This window comes from Bidens hawaiensis, unplaced genomic scaffold (assembly GCF_021521415.1).
Source record: "Bidens hawaiensis isolate Kalapana, Puna unplaced genomic scaffold, B.hawaiensis_p1.1 tig00054928_1, whole genome shotgun sequence".
Taxonomy (NCBI): Eukaryota; Viridiplantae; Streptophyta; class Magnoliopsida; order Asterales; family Asteraceae; genus Bidens; species Bidens hawaiensis.
The window spans coordinates 58821-75247 of record NW_027499903.1 but is presented as its reverse complement, the minus strand read 5'-3'; the positions used below and the strand labels follow the sequence as shown (position 1 = coordinate 75247).

The 16427-nt window shown below is 38.7% G+C and overlaps 1 protein-coding gene across 1 annotated transcript; it reads left to right on the top strand.

Moving 5' to 3' along the window:
* Window positions 1-15190: 15190 nt before the first annotated feature.
* On the top strand, window positions 15191-15967 carry LOC143600809 (uncharacterized). The gene is made up of 2 exons (XM_077078385.1): window positions 15191-15279; window positions 15373-15967. The coding sequence occupies exons 1-2, from the start codon at window positions 15191-15193 to the stop codon at window positions 15965-15967; spliced, it is 684 nt and encodes a 227-aa protein (XP_076934500.1).
* The last annotated feature ends 460 nt before the right edge of the window (window positions 15968-16427 follow it).

The window sequence follows — 16427 nt, the reverse complement described above, 5'->3', positions numbered from 1 at the left end:
ACTAACAGTTTCATAAAGATAATAAAAATGAATTCTTCTGATAAAACCGTGAATGCCATAGTGAAAAAAATGATGGATTTTCATAAAGAGAAAGACGACTCTTTGTTGAAGAAAGTTGAAGTGATTAGGGCTACACTCGCTTTGGAAAAAACAAACACCTTCCAATCCTGTAATCTCATGTTGTGGGAAGACGACGTTGAGTTTCGAGCAATGGTTGCTGATTCTCAGCAACAACAGTCTGAATGCTACGACTCAGTGTGTGAGACCCTGGTTGACACCATAACTACGGTGTCAACCAACATGAGTTTTAAGGAGATGGGGGCGGAGACTGTGGACAGGCGGAGTGATGGTGATGTTAGCTTTGGTGGTCTTGGTTTTTTGTGATGTATTGTAATTAATGGTACTTTTTGTATGGCATCTTTTGATGAATGGTAAATATGGATTAATGGTTCTCATATTTCTTTGTTAAAAATACGTGTAATCAATTAGCTTAAAATATGGTATATATTTGTTCAAAAGAGTCAATTACGCTTGTACACGCTACCGTACAAAGACATATATAAATATCATAAAACGCTACTGTACAACAACTCCTTTCAATAAAAACTCCTTTTTCACCATGGAAGAAATCTCATCGCGGACCACCACATCCAGTAACAGAAGCAATCGATCTTAGGTTTATTGTTTTTGTGGTCAAGAAGCCATTCTAAAAACATTAAGGACCACCAAAAATCCAGGTCGGAGGTTCTACAATTGTGCATCTCAGGTTAGTGAAATTGCAAATAAAGTTGGAATTCATCTACAATTGTTGACCCTAAACTCTATATTTTTTAACTTAGGGCAAAAAATGTGATTTCTTTACACGGTCTGATTGTGTTTCGTCCACAAGATCTGATGTGTACACAAGATTTACAGACACAATTCCTATATTGATAAGGGCAAATAAGTCATTAGAGGATCAACTTGCAATGAGTGTAGCTTCAAGGATTGAATCAGAAAAAAAAAGTGAAGATATTGTATTTTATTTGCTTCTTGTTGTTTTTAGGGCTTTTAATTAGTTTTGTAATTAAAAGCTAAGAAACTTTGTTATGATTTTAGACCAGCTATTACGATGTATTTTTATGTTTCTAAACGAATTTAAAGGATTAATGAGTAGTTTAGTTTGAGTGTTTCCAAAATCACGCATTATAAAGAGGTTATTATAATATTTCATTAAAAAGAGGTTATTATAAAAAATTAATAAAAATATGTTCTCTCCGGAGTTTCGAACCCGCGATATTTGCAATCTATGTTTAATCATAAGCGCCTCAACCGTTTGAGCTACACCCTGAGAACGTAATAGAACCTCTTCTAATATTTATATACCGACATTTAGAAGTTTAAAATTTTCATTTTTACCCACCAATTAATCGAGTTATCTTCTGGAAGAGTCCCAAATCAATTAGTATTTTTGAACCAAACAAAATCTCACCAAACCCTAATAAATGATCTGCTAGTGTATTTTTTGAACTCTCATCAATATCAATCCTACCAAACAGCTTCATTAATCTCAGGTGAGTACCAATATTTTTGCTTTTAGTCGGTTACATTTATTGGCGTCAATTAGTCTATATATATATATATATATATATATATATATATATATATATATATATATATATATCGTTGATGACATAGTTAATAAAAAAATTCTTGGAAGATGGATAAGTCTTGGATGTCAGTAGGCGACAGGTGCAGTAAAGCATATAAAGATGGTTTTAAGGCATTTCTACATTTTGCAGTTCGTAATTGCAAGGAGACATCACCACCAATTTATATTTCATGTCCATGTTTTCGGTGTGTAAAACATGTATCTCTTAGTGTAGACGATGTAGAACATGACTTGTACAAGTTTGGAATTGATAAGAGTTATACTACTTGGATAAAACATGGAGAAACCGACACCAACATTCCAACTAATGTTAATAATACTGGGTTTGCCTACACCTGAATTCCAACTAATTATGATAATAATATTGGGTTTATTGACACCAACATTCCAACAGATGCCTGTGAAACTGTAGAAATGGTAAATGCTACAAAATACAATTTCAAAGAAGACAAGAAGTATCAACAGTTTCTACAACTACTTGTTGACGCTGAGAAGCCCCTATATAAAGGATTTCTTGACTTCACCAAGTTGTCTGCATTAGTACAACTACTAAACTTGAAAAGCAAGAACGGGGTATCTCATAAGTTCGTTGATGAACTTCTAAAATTGTTGAAAAAGATGCTACCTGCAGATAACGAAATGGTAAATAATATGTATGAGAGCAAAAGGATGATGAAGGCAATGGGCTCAGGATACGAAAAGATACATGTGTGTATCAATGACTGCATTATTTACTATAAGGATTACAAGGATATGGAAGCATGTCCAGTTTGTTACAAGTTAAGGTGGAAGGTGGATGAGAAGACTAACAAAACTTACATAAACACGCCCGCTAAGGTACTGTGGTACTTTCCCATTATTCCACCATTCAAGTGTCTCTTTCAATCAAAGACCACAACAGAAAATTTAACATGGCGCGTCACGAGTACCAATAAACCCGGTGTTTTACGCCACCCATCAGATTCACCAGCATGGAAAGCCATAGATGACAGGTACTCCGATACCATCGGAAGAGATCCAAGAAATCTTCGTCTAGGGATTTGCACTGATGGGGTCGACATACATAGAGGCAACAAAAACCACAGTGTCTGGCCTGTTTTAGTAGTCATTTACAACCTCCCACCTTGGATGTGTATGAAAAGAAAATTCATCATGCTTTCCTTATTAATATCCGGAGTGCCAGGAAACAATATTGATGTGTTTTTACATCCTTTAATTGACGATCTAGCATCTTTATTTGAGGTCGGGGAGCCAACATATGATGCATATAAACAAGAAATGTTTACACTACGTGCAGTTGTGTTATGGACGATTAATGATTACCCTGCTCTTGGTACACTATGTGGTTTCTCTTACAGTGGATTCAAAGGTTGTGTGGTGTGTCGGGGCGACACTCAGTGTGTTCGACTTTATCACACAAAGAAGCAGAGTTATGCTGCCCACAGAAGGTATTTATCACATGACCACCCTTTCAGAAAACAAACAAAGACGTTCAACGGAAAAGAGGAGATGAGAACCGCTAAAGAGCCTATGACAGGGGAAGAGATATACGACGAGGTCAAAACATTAACAATGAATGGGGAATGGGATCTGAATCCCTACGTGGGAGTAAGAGGAAAAGGGATAACACAACGCCGCACCAATATTGGAAGAAGTTCAACATATGGTACCAACGGCTCAACTATTGGAAGTATTTACCTGTCCAACATTGTATTGATTTGATGCATGTTGAAAAGAATGTGGCGGAAAGTATTATCGGGACGTTGCTGAACATTCCCGGTAGGACAAAAGACGGATTGGCAGCTAGAAAGGATTTGGAGTTTTTAGGGATTAAAAAGGAGTTGCAACCGAAAGCAAAAGGCTACAATACAGAACTGCCTGTAGCATGCTTCACATTATCAGCGCAAGAAAAAGACATGTTTCTTGAAACACTGTATAAACTAAAGGCTCCACTAGGGTATTGTTCTAACTTCTCTAGTTTGGTGAATCTTAAAGAAAGGAAGCTACAACGCCTTAAATCACATGATTATCACATGCTTATGCAATAGTTTCTGCCCCTTGCAATACGGTCCATCATGCCAGAACCAATGAGAAATGCTATAATCAGGCTTTGTTTTTTTTACAAGTCAATTTGTAGCAAAGAAATCATTGTAGAAGAGCTTGATAAGATGCAGGAAGAGCAAATAGTTACACTGTACCTGCTGGAGAGGTAACTTTCCGCCATCATTTTTTGATGTCACGGTTCACTTAACCCTGCACCTTGTAAGAGAGATAAAATTATGTGGGCCACCATGCTTTCGTTTGATGTATCCCTTTGAAAGGTGTATGAAGGTTATCAAAGGGCATGTGCGAAACAAAACTAATCCAGAAGGGTGCATTGCTGAGGAGAACATTGCGGAAGAAAACAATCGAGTTTTTGAGCGAATACCAAAAAAAACATCAAGAGTACTGTTGGTATTCCACATGATAAGCATTATGATAATGGGGAGACAATCCCTATCACAGGCGTTAAATTTAGTTGAAGTTCCTCCTGATCTTTTCAAGAGAGCACATTTCTATGTGCTGCAGAATACGCCTGAAATAGCGTCGTATATTGAGTAAGTATTACTAACATATATACTCTAAATTATATATATAAATATATATATATATAGGGTGCAATTACTGAATATAGAAAACTTAAACGCTCAGCAAACGCACCCATATATCAAATCAGAATATACCATACATTAAGGCATTAGCGTACAGTAACTGCACCCATATATATATATGTATATATATATATATTAATTCATAATATATTATACTCCTACTTGCAGACAACACAAGACCTCTTTGAAAATCCAAATGCCTGGTAAACGACAAGCATTGCTGGAGAAGGAGCATACTTTAAAGTTTGGTGACTGGTTACGCGACAAGGTAGATCAATTTATTAAGTCTTCTATAATTTTAAAATTCTTTTATAGTTTCTGCAATGTAGGTGAAGAATCTAATCCTTGTAATGAAATTAAGGTTGAAAGAGAGCTAGCGGGCTCCCCAGGTTCTGTATCGAAAATCGTAAAGTGGATTGCACACGGAGCACACCGCAACGTTTATAAATACGACTCGTACGACATCAACGGTTTTGAATTTCGTACAAAATCTCATGATAGTAGATTTTACCAGAACAATGGGGTTGGTGTAGAGCGGATGACATGCACATCAAAAAAGACGTGGTGACGTTTGGACAAAACTTTTATTTTGGGGTTTTGCAAGAGATATGGGTCCTTGATTATCATACTAATTCCGGTCTTCATGTGCCAATGGGTTGACCGTAAACATGTCAAACATGATATTCTTGGTTACACGTCGGTCGACCTAAAAAAATTTGTCCACAAGGATGATCCGTTCATATTGGCCTCCCAAGCACGCCATGTGTTTTATGTTCAAGATCAGCTGGATAGAAAAAAGCATGTTGTCCTCATGACTCTACCCAATAATTATAGGCATTCGTATGACGAGGTCAATGAGGAATTTAGTACGGTAAATTTCCCTCATGAGCGTAATATATTGCCACTTGTACAACCAAATCAACTGCTTCGTAATGCGTCCCCAGATGATTACTGGAGGCCCGAGAAAAAGCCTACAACTATTCGTAATGGAGATTGACACCGATGTCGGGGTTGTCGACCCAGCAGTTGTGTTCGTTCGGCTAGTTAGATGTAAATAATGTTTAATTATAGTTGTGATACATGATATCACCATTCTTTACTTTGTACTTATTAATTCAAACTAAAGAAATATTGGTTGTTTTTAATACTATTACTACTTATACGTACAGGCCTGTTTGTTGAATTCATTTCATCTTCTGGCTATTTTGGTCAATTGGTGTCAAGTTCAAACATACATCATGTTACATCGATAAAAGTCACAATTGACTTGTAGTGTACCATAGTAATATCAATAAAGTCATTACACTCATAACTGACTCGTGCTATATCAAAGTTGCATTAATACAAAGAAAGCCCAAAAATGCATCATGTTGTCTAGGGTGTTCGGTGACAGTCATCATTTCTCGTCTGATGGTTTTATTTCTTGCACAACCTCTATTAGGTTATGTTTCAACATACTTTTCAACAGCTGGTTTCCTGAAAAACATTATCAACTCATTTTATATAAAAAGACCATTATGCCCTTCTTTTCACTAACCTGCATACCAAAATTGTACCCTCCAGACTTTGAAGAAGCCTTTGAACAAATAAAATTCAGTTTTGAAAAACCGCTTCCAAACTCAATGCCATACCAGTAACCTTAGATTTAAGATTTGGTGATGGCATTGAGTTTTGGAAAGGATTTTATCAAAATCTAAGATCTTTGGGAAGTTTAAGATCTGTGGAATCCTTAGATTTTTTCTGCTTGGCCAAGTTTGGAATTCACATAACATATATAGAAGTGTAATAAATTTCAGTCACCAGTTTTATTGTTGTCATTAAAGTCTCTGTTGTTATATAGTTGGTTGTTGAGTGTATAACACACTATAACTGTATACTACTTGTCAAAATGGTTTCCACTTGCTTTGGAAACGCACAGATTCTAATTATTTTTGGAAATTAATTACATTTATACCTACTACCTGTCCAAAATCTTGGAAATATATTTATGTAATGATAGCCTACATTCAAGTTAATTAAAATAAAAAAAACTAGTAAATCACACGCTTTGTACGCTTTTAATACCTGTCAAAAATCTTGGGAATATATTTATGTAATAATAGCCTACATTCAAGTTAATTAAAATAAAAAAAACTAGTATATCTTACTAGATACGCTACAAATCAACTGAACTACAATAAATTACTGTCTCAACTACCAAAAATTAAATTTTAGGTCTATTTTGTTATTCAATCACACTAACATCTATTTTAAAGTTAATTAAAAAAAACTACATCCAATACGCTATACATACGCATAAACCAAAATATAATAATAACATTTACAGTTAATAATTAATAACATTTACAATAATAACTCCTAGTTAATAATATCACGCTTTGGAAACACTCAACGCTCTACAGTTAATAATAACATTTACAATAATAACATTCACATAATATAAGTGATTAGGTATTAAAAAAACCAGTCATTAAATTTCAGCCACTAGTTATATATATCACGCTTTGGAAACGCTCCACGCTTTACAGTTAATAATAACATTTACAATAATAACATTCACATAATATAAGTGATTATGTATTAAAAAAAATTAATATGATTAATCAATTCACATAACATATTAATACCAAAATATAATAACATTTACAATAATAACATTTACATTAATATTGAAAACCAAATTAATTACATAAAACTAACTAGCTCCTAGCATCCGACTCCGTCTCAGAATCTACATCGACATCCATCGTAGACCTCCCTGTAGATTCCGTATCCGAATCTACATCTGGATTCTCTTCTGGAGTATGAGAGGGCATGATCCTCTCGTACATGCCATCCGAGGTATAGGTGGAGTCCCTAAGCCTTTGGAGGCGAAGGTTCACCTGACTACGGAATGCCCCATAAACGGACACCGCCTTGAAGTCGTTCAACTCGATGTAGGCGACCTCGATTCCCGAGACTACCATATCAATGCTGAAATAATCAGCAGTTGTGTACCCAAGCCACCTAACCATTCCTTTAAGTTGATGGTACATGAAGGTGTGAGGGTGGACATAGTCCACATACCTCACCCTTCGATTCCTCCGGACAGCGCCGGAAGAAAAGTGGAATCGTATGGTGAAAAATGTGGGGTCGTAGTAGATGGGGGCATGAGCACCCGGTGCACGTTCGACCCATGATGAAGCTATTATCGGAAATTATAATCGGAAGAAAGGTGGATTGTGATTGTGATTGTGGATTGTGATTATGGATTGTGATTGTGATTTGTGGATTGTGATTGTGATTGTGACTGGTATTTAAACACCATAGGAACCCGGCGGTACATCTCCCTGACAATTTGAATTTGGCGGCACAAGAAACTGTAAAGGCAATGATGACGTCGCCACTCGTCAAATCAACGTGTGGCCATTAATTACGTTTTTGACACGCTCAAACATATTTTAGTGTGACCATTTATCACTTATAGCCACACATAATAAGTGTATCCGTGACAATAAAAAACTTAGAAAAAATAAAACTAACATACTATTTGGTCACACAACCTCGTATAAGTGCCCATTAATTACATTTGGACACACTTAAAAATATTTAAGTGTGACCATTTCTCACTTATAGCCACACATAATAAGTGTATCCGTGACAATAAAAAACTTATAAAAAATAAAACTAAGATACTCTTTGGTCACACAACCTCGTCTAAGTGGCCATTAATTACATTTGGACACACTTACAAATATTTAAGTGTGACAACTTATCACTTATAGCCACACATAATAAGTATCCGTGACAATAAAAAACTTAGTAAAAATAAAAGTAAACTACTATTTGGTCACATAACCTCCTATAAGTGGCCATTAATTAAATTTGGACACACTTAAAAATATTTAAGTGTGACAATTTATCACATATAGCCACACATAATAAGTGTATCCGTGACAATAAAAAACTTAGGAAAAATAAAAGTAAACTACTCTTTGGTCACACAACCTCGTATAAGTGGCCGTATATTTTAAGCGTTTTAGCAACATTACTAATAAATACAATGGTTGTTTGTCATATTTCGCCACTTTATTAAGAATGTGGCTAGAAAATGTGACATTAGGTCACACAACGTAATATAAGTGGCTATATCTTTTACCTTTTAGACACATCTCTTATCAATACAGTAGCCGTTTGTCACATTTGGCCACACTATTAAAACATGTGGCTAGTTAAATGTCACAGTTTGTGGCTAATGCATGTGTTTTTGGTCACATGTATCAAAGATCAAATAAACTATGACTGTAGGTTACATTTCGCTACACGTTTTTATAATGTGGCTAGTTTTTGTCACGGTTTTTTTCAAAGTGTGGCGAAAAGTACCTGAGTATGTATAGAATGGTCATATGAAGAATAATATGTGTGGCCAAAACATTCTGGAAGATTTTCAAACATGGTCAAAGACCTTTTAGCCACACATTTAAGCCGAAGTGTGGCAAATCGCCCAGACCACATGTGTGGCCGAAGGTCGATATTCACGTAGTGAAGGATCGTCTAGGCATCGAGTGTCGGCTGGCACTGCGATCTCATTTGGAGTTCAACCTCCAAGGTCGTCTATTCCTCAACGACCGGTGGTGCCGTTTACTACTAGCACCCCGGAGCTTACATTGACGACCACACATACGACGGATCCAAGGCTTAGTATGATTCCTCATTCAGTTTTATCTACAATACCAAGGCCTTCAACTGCTACGTCGGTGGTTTCTCCTACACCGATGATGATGCCTCCACCACCTATGGACTTTTAATTTTTGAGGCTTAACCGACCTCAAGGTCCTGTTCAACCTGTTCCTGCTTCGTTTCATGCTATGACTCATAATCAGCAAATGGGCATGGTTTTGAGTCTACTTCATTTGTATGAAAATCAAATGTCCGTTGATCGAATGAATCAAGAACGTATGATGGAAAATCAAAAGAAGTTGCTAAGTTATGTATCCTTCTTTCAAAAGGAAACAAAGGCCCTACGTGAGATTGTTGAGTCTTAGGGGGTGAAAATAAAAAAGCAAGAGGAAATTATTCTGCAACTGACATGCAAAGATGATGAACTCAAAAAGCTCAAGAACGATGAGGAAGATCCAGATGCTTCAGGTGCTGGAGGAAGTGAGCGTAAACAAACTCACGGCTTGGCTTCTGGTGCTGGTACAAGTGCAGCTGGTGATTCGGAAAAACAAATTATTACTCATCATGATTATACAGCTGCTACACCCATTGAGATGATCAAGACCGATACTGTCATTTTTGTTGATGATAAGGGGTGGTTAGAAGCATAGTGAATGCAGATGAGATTGTTGTTGGACAGTTTGCTGAAAGGTCCCTAACACGAGAGCAGATTTCGATCTTTCTTGGCTTGAATGATGACGAGTTAACCGTCTTAGAAACTGGGGAGATCTTAAATGATCCGTCTGTTGAGATGAAAACGGCTTTTATTTATGGATGATGAAGTGGAGATTGAGGACATGACTGCTGAGGAATACCTTGATCTGTTTCAACACACTAATGTTGATCAGGGTGCTCCAACATTTACTGAGGAAACGGTCAAAGCAGCAGAAGATCTTTTTTAGAAAACTTCCAAGGGAAAGAACGTCATTGATATGAGATTTGATTCGAATCCCGATCCTTCTGTTGCTGATATTCAGAGTTGGTTTGCTCATCGAGACAAGAGGGCTCGTAAGATTATTGTTGCACATCGATACATTGATCATGAATTGAAGGTAGAAGCCATTGCGCGTGCCAAAGCAAATAAGATGACATCTTTCAAGGCTGTGTCTAAAGTACAAGGTGATATTATTTCTTGGTTTTTTTGATTCTGATTTAAAAGTATGTATTATCAAATGGGAGAAGGGCGTTCAGTACTATCAAAAGATGTCTGATGTCCTTTCTTTGTCAAGATGGGATGTACGTACTCTTGCGAATCGTCCGTTCATTAATCGTGGTTGGAACCATCAAGCAAGTTGGTTTCACCAACACTTTCTCTTCGAGGTGAACAACGGTTTTAAATTTTTTAAGCCACAAATTCCGATCCACAAGAGTATCAATGAGATCGATCCAAGAACAGGTTGGAGAAAGCTGGTTCTTAGGGTAAATACGCCAAAGACCATGAAGCGAGTGCCAGTGAAGACTTTGAACCAACACATGTATTTATCCTTCAACCGCTGGTACTACGACAACAAGACTGGCGAGGCCGTTATTGTGCTGGGTAAAGTTTTAAAGACCGAGCTGACAAAGATCATCGATCCGATGTGGCTTGTGAATCTAACTGAGACCGACAATTACGTGCTATTTAAGAATATGATATTGATAGAGCGTCGTGAAGACTATGACCTAGCAATGCAATTTCAACGCGTTGTTAGGGTGTGTCATGAGCATGGTATTCACAGCTGCAAAGATTGGCAGACAAGACGCTTAAAGTAATTTAATAGACAAAGAGCTCAAGACAAGGGGTTGTCTGTTAGTACACGGTTTTACGTCTCGAGTCTTTGTATTTATCGTTAGTGTAGTTATCTTTTATTTAATGTAATAATTATTAAGTTATTAAAGTAGTTTGTTAAGGAAGTCATCTAGTTCGTTAAGGATGTTTAACGAACTAGACTTAAGTTATGTTCCCTCCTGATTCGTTAAGGATATTTAACGAATCAGGGGGTGATTCGTTAAGTTATTCCGTTAAATATATTGTAACGAAGTCGGTGTCTAGTTCGTTATGGAATGTTAACGAACTAGAACCGTCTCCTATATATAGTGTTTCATACACTGTTAATTTAAGTTTTGAGATTTAATTTTAACGAAACTCTGTCCAGATTTTACTCTCAATCTTCCTTAACATATTCAACCTTAATATTATACATATATATATATACAATTAATACTAATAGTAATACATAACATATAGATCGATTATGAGCATCATGAACTAGATCCGTATAATCGGTTAAGTTTATCCTAGATCTGAGATCTGTTCTAGAGGTATTCACAACATATTCTAGAAAGAGACAGCTGGACCAATAATATTCCCTCATCCCTTCGGCTATAAATACCTTCATCATCTCCATGAGGTATTGATTCACACTTCACTCCTAATCTCAATACTTTATACTTTTCTCTCAATTGGAACAAGTACTTATTCTCACGCCGGATGGTGGTTATGGGAAGACCCCCCCTCTTGTCCTTCCTGTAATGAGCTCACGGTGGTTGTTTTGTGGGTTTTCGTCATTGGACTTGGGATATTGAGCTTATATCGTTAGTTTGTTAATCATCTGACCCGTACCCTGTGGACTCATTAATCTAAACCCTTAGGAGATTAGATTCGTGTTTCTTCATTGGCGCCATTCGTGCTTGTGCTAGAATTGTAAGAGTTTTTGTTGTTCCGAACGATATGAGTCAATCTCTTCAAGGGCCGACGAAAACTCCGATGAAAGCTAGGCATACTATCGGTGACGAAGTACCTGGAGGTCTAACTCCGGGTGACTTGGGACATGTTACGGTGGAAACTCGTCGGGCTCGTACGGAAACGGGTCTGGAAGACGGATCTGACAATTCTGAACCGGCGAGATCTCACTGTCGTAACCTCATATCTGAAGGAATTCAATCTCCTGAAGACTGGTTACGCATTCAGCAAGAGAATGCCCTAGCTGAATACGAGCACATGATTCGTGAAGAGCAAATCCGCGCCCGCACCTTGGTCTATGATGAGATTCCCAGGAGATCTCCATCTCCTCCTCCAAATGTTCGGAGGAGCCAGATGTGTGACAGCCTCAAGTTAGAGAGATTCTCTGAGAGGTTTTTTCTGAGGAACAAGCTAGACGACGAGATCGTGATAGAGGACGTCCAATGATGCGGGAGTCTTCCCGCAGAATTGAGTAAGATGAAAGTTATGATCCGACATACCGTCAGGGTGATGCCAGCTACTTTAGTGGTGATAGTCAGGACCGAGGAAGAGAGGGAACTAGTCGCATGTGTGTGATAGTTCGCCATATGGAGTACTACAATGATGCGGAAGAAGACTTCACAAAACCATACCGTCCCGCAACATTTGTTGAGAAATCAAAAGTTCATCACGTGCGTCGCTACTGCCCCGTTCCCAGTTAACGTGAAGATCCCTACTACCTTAAGGAAGTATAACAGAATGTCAGATCCAAGTGATCACCTGTTGAATTTTGTGGCAGTAGGAGAAGTTAGTGGTTGGACTCTTCCCTATTGGTGCCACATGTTTGCATTAACATTAACAGGAGCGGTGCGAGAATGGTTTGAAAAATTGATGGATGGGCAAATCAAGAGATGGGATGATCTGGTTGCTAAATTCTCTCAACACTTCAGTCACAAAAAGAAGCACACCCGTGATCCTTTTGAAATCTTAGACGTCGTTAGGCGGGACAATGAGTCTATCGAAGACTTCATTTCCCGGTTCAAAGATGAAAGTCTGAACATCGGAGGAATTAGTGAGGATATGTTGAGGGGAGCCTTCCGGAAGAACGTGCGGAGTAACGTTATGATCCATTTCTTGACAGGCAAAGATGGAATGCCAAAAGCATAGGACGAGATAATGACTGCCGCAAAATTTTTTACAAGAACTGAAAAAACCTTAGGATCAGAAAATCCTAAACAGGTGCCAAAGGTGGAATTTTAGAATCCACGGACGAAAAGACAAGCCAAAGGATCAATCTGGTCAAGACTCCAACCATCTGCGGACACATCGAAGAAATTCGATGCAAGATCACTGATTGGTAACAAAAATAAAGCGAGTGCTTCAACGCAGAGTACCAACAAATGGACTCCATTGACGAAGACTCCCTCATAAATTTTGACCACTGAAAACGTGACATTCAAAAAGCCCCTGCCGATCATGAAGAGAACATTCCTCAATCCCAAAAAGCATTGTACGCTTCATGACTATATTGGTCTAACACAGATGAGGGTGTAACTTTGAGGAACGAGATTGAAGTAGCAATGAAGTCTGGAAAGTTAGAGCAGTTGGTAAAAACTGTGAGACAGAGCTCTAACAAAGCTTCCGCACATGACAATCAGGGCCCGCCTAAAAATAAAGTCAAGGATTTGAATGTTCATATTATTCAAGGAGGGCGAATAAGTGGTAACAAAAGGCAATAAACTGATGAGGAAGAATGGAAGAGTGAACCCGTAATTTTCCCGCGGGTTAAAGGAGGTCCATGCAACAAGAATCCGCTGATAATCACTGCTCTGATAGGCCATTACCATTCACAATATGTATTCTTTGATACTGGAAGCACGTCAGATATCATGTATGAACAATGTTTCGGACAACTAGACGAGGAAGACTAGGCGATGCTAAAACCAATTCATGCGCCTATGTCTGGCTTTGGGTATGAAGTGATGCACCCTCATGGGGTGATTTCTTTTCCCGTCACACTTAGTGATGGAATACACTCACGCATCGAGGATGTTGAATTCCTGGTGTTACCGGCCAAGTCAAAACATGATGTTATCCTGGGGCGCGAGGCAATCGATGATTTCAATGCCCATCCTTCTTTGACAGCTCACGGTGCGGTAGGGGTTCCAACCCGCACTAGAGTAGCAATCATCAACATAAACAGACATTGCTTCGCGACAGAAAGTTCAAAACCAAGTAAGGTGCTAAAGTAGGCGGAAAGAATCGAACCAGAAAGGTGGGAGTTGAACAAGAAATTTCCAGATTAGACAGTCACGATTGGACCTGCTATCTCTGAGATAGTGAGGACGTTTTGAAACAATTGTTAACAAAAAACATGGACATCTTTGCTTGGCAACCCGCAGACATGACCGGTCCCACGAAGGATTGTAGAACACAAGCTGCGGGTGAACCCGTAATCACGCTGATTGTTCAAAAAAACAAAAAATGGGTCCCGAGTAAACCAAAGCCATGAATGAAAAAGTCCAAGATCTGTTGAATGCTAGAATCTTCTGTGAAATCCAATATCAAACATGGGTTGCAAATCTAGTCATTGTTTCTAAAAGCAACGGAACATGGGGGATGTGTATTGATTTCAAGGATCTAAACAAAGCGTGCCCGAAGGACTGTTATCCATTGCCTGAAATTGACTTAAAAGTGGATGCGGTAGCCCCGTTCAAGTTCAAATTCTTCCTTGATACCTATAAAGGATACCACCATATCCGCATGCCGGCAGGTGATGAGGATAAGACGGCATTCCACACTGATCAGGGCACATTTTGTTACAAAATGATGCCATTTGGATTAAAAAATGCGGGTGCTACGTATCAACGTTTTATGAATGAAGCCTTCAAAGATCAAATTGGACGAAATTTGGAAGTGTATATGGACGATTTGGTTATAAAAATCATAGAGGAGGATCAGATGTTACGAGATATAGAGGAATCATTCGACACTCTGAGGAATATCAATATGAAGCTTAATCCCGGCAAGTGCTCCTTTGGGATGGAGGAAGGAAAATTCTTGGGCGTAATTGTTACGAGCACAGGCTTTAAGGCAAATCCAGAGAAGGTCCAAAAAGTCGCCCGCCGCATGCCTTCACATTCTTCCCTCAAGGAGGTGCAAACGCTGAATGGCATACTGGTGGCTTTGAACAGATTTTTAGCCAATCACGCAGCTAAATCTTTTCCCTTTGTGTCAACCCTGAGGAATTGTTTAAAGAAAGCGCATTTCAAATGGACCGCGGAAGAAGAACAAGCGTATCTAGAGGTCAAGAAGTGCTTAATGGAATTGCCTACCCTAACAGCACTGCATGCGGGAGAGCCACTGACGTTGTACTTAGCAGCATCTGATATCGCCATCGGGGCCGTACTGCTGACAGATAGAAAAAATATTCACACACCGATTTACTATGTCAGCATAACATGGACATACCCAGAAACTAGATAATCAATGCTTGAAAAACTAGTGTTAGCATTGGTCTATGCCGCCAGGTGCTTCCGCATATACTTTCAAGGGCACCCAATCAACGTGTTGACTAGGTACAAATTGAAAGGTATGTTAAGTAAACCAAAATTATCCAGAAGGTTGGAAAAATGGGCCATAGAACTGTGAGAACATGTGATTGAATACAGACCTAGACCCGCGATCAAGGGTCAAGTGCTAGCGGATTTCGTCACAGAAGTTCTGTGGAACAAAGAAGAGGAGTGTCTGATCGAACAACGAACTCCAATACCTCCAGAGCGAGACCAGATTTGGTCACTGTTCACGGATGGAGCTTCAAGTGGTGAAGGGTCAGGCGCGGGCCTCATATTGGTTAATACCGAGGGCCACGGGTTCACTTATGCCATAAAATTGGACTTCAAAAGTACCAACAATGAGGCTGAATATGTAGCTTTCTTGGAAGGCCTACGGATAGCCAAAAAACTTGTGGTAAAGCATTTAAAAGCACGGGTAGACTCAATGTTAAATGTTGGACAGATCAATGGGACTTACGAGGCAAAATATGATGTGATCGCTTCATACCTCTCGCAAGCAAAAGACTTGATTCTTCAATTTTTGTCTTGCAAAGTCATCCACATCAAACGAAGTGAAAACAAGTCGGCGGATTCCCTTAGCAAATTAGCTTCAACGAATTTTGAACATTTTGCAAAAGACATCCGCATTGAAGTCCTCAATCGTCCCTCTGTCCCGCAACATCAGGTGTTGGTCATACAAACCGGTGTTTAATCTTGGATGACACCAATTTTGGCATACTTAACATCAGGAGTACTCCCGGAAGAAAAAGTAGCGGAGAGGAAGATCAGACACAAAGCTTTAAATTATCAGATACAAGATGGTGTGTTATACCGCATATCCATCCTCGGTCCACTCTTGAGATGTGTGGACGCCGAGGATGCAAACTATTTGATAAGGGAAATACATGAAGCCATTTGTGGTCTTCACGCGGGTCCAAGGATGGTTTTGGCCAAACTCATGAATGTGGGGTATTATTGGTCGGGAATGCATATGGACGCAGTACAAGAAATCATAAAGTGTGATTTTTTTTTGGGTAAAAGGGGGGGTTACCCAGGCTATATTAAAAATTAAAACTGGCGTAATGACAGAGTATCAAAACGGCAACAAAAATAAACACAACCACACACTAGACGAGAGGCATACCACTCGCTAGCCAAAAACACACTAAACT

Bases quoted from the DNA above. Each gene is read 5' to 3' on its own strand.
- LOC143600809 (XM_077078385.1), top strand. From the start codon at position 15,191: ATGCTTGAAAAACTAGTGTTAGCATTGGTCTATGCCGCCAGGTGCTTC. The intron at 15,280-15,372 runs GTACAAATTGAA...GATTGAATACAG, and splicing joins CCAATCAACGTGTTGACTAG to ACCTAGACCCGCGATCAAGG.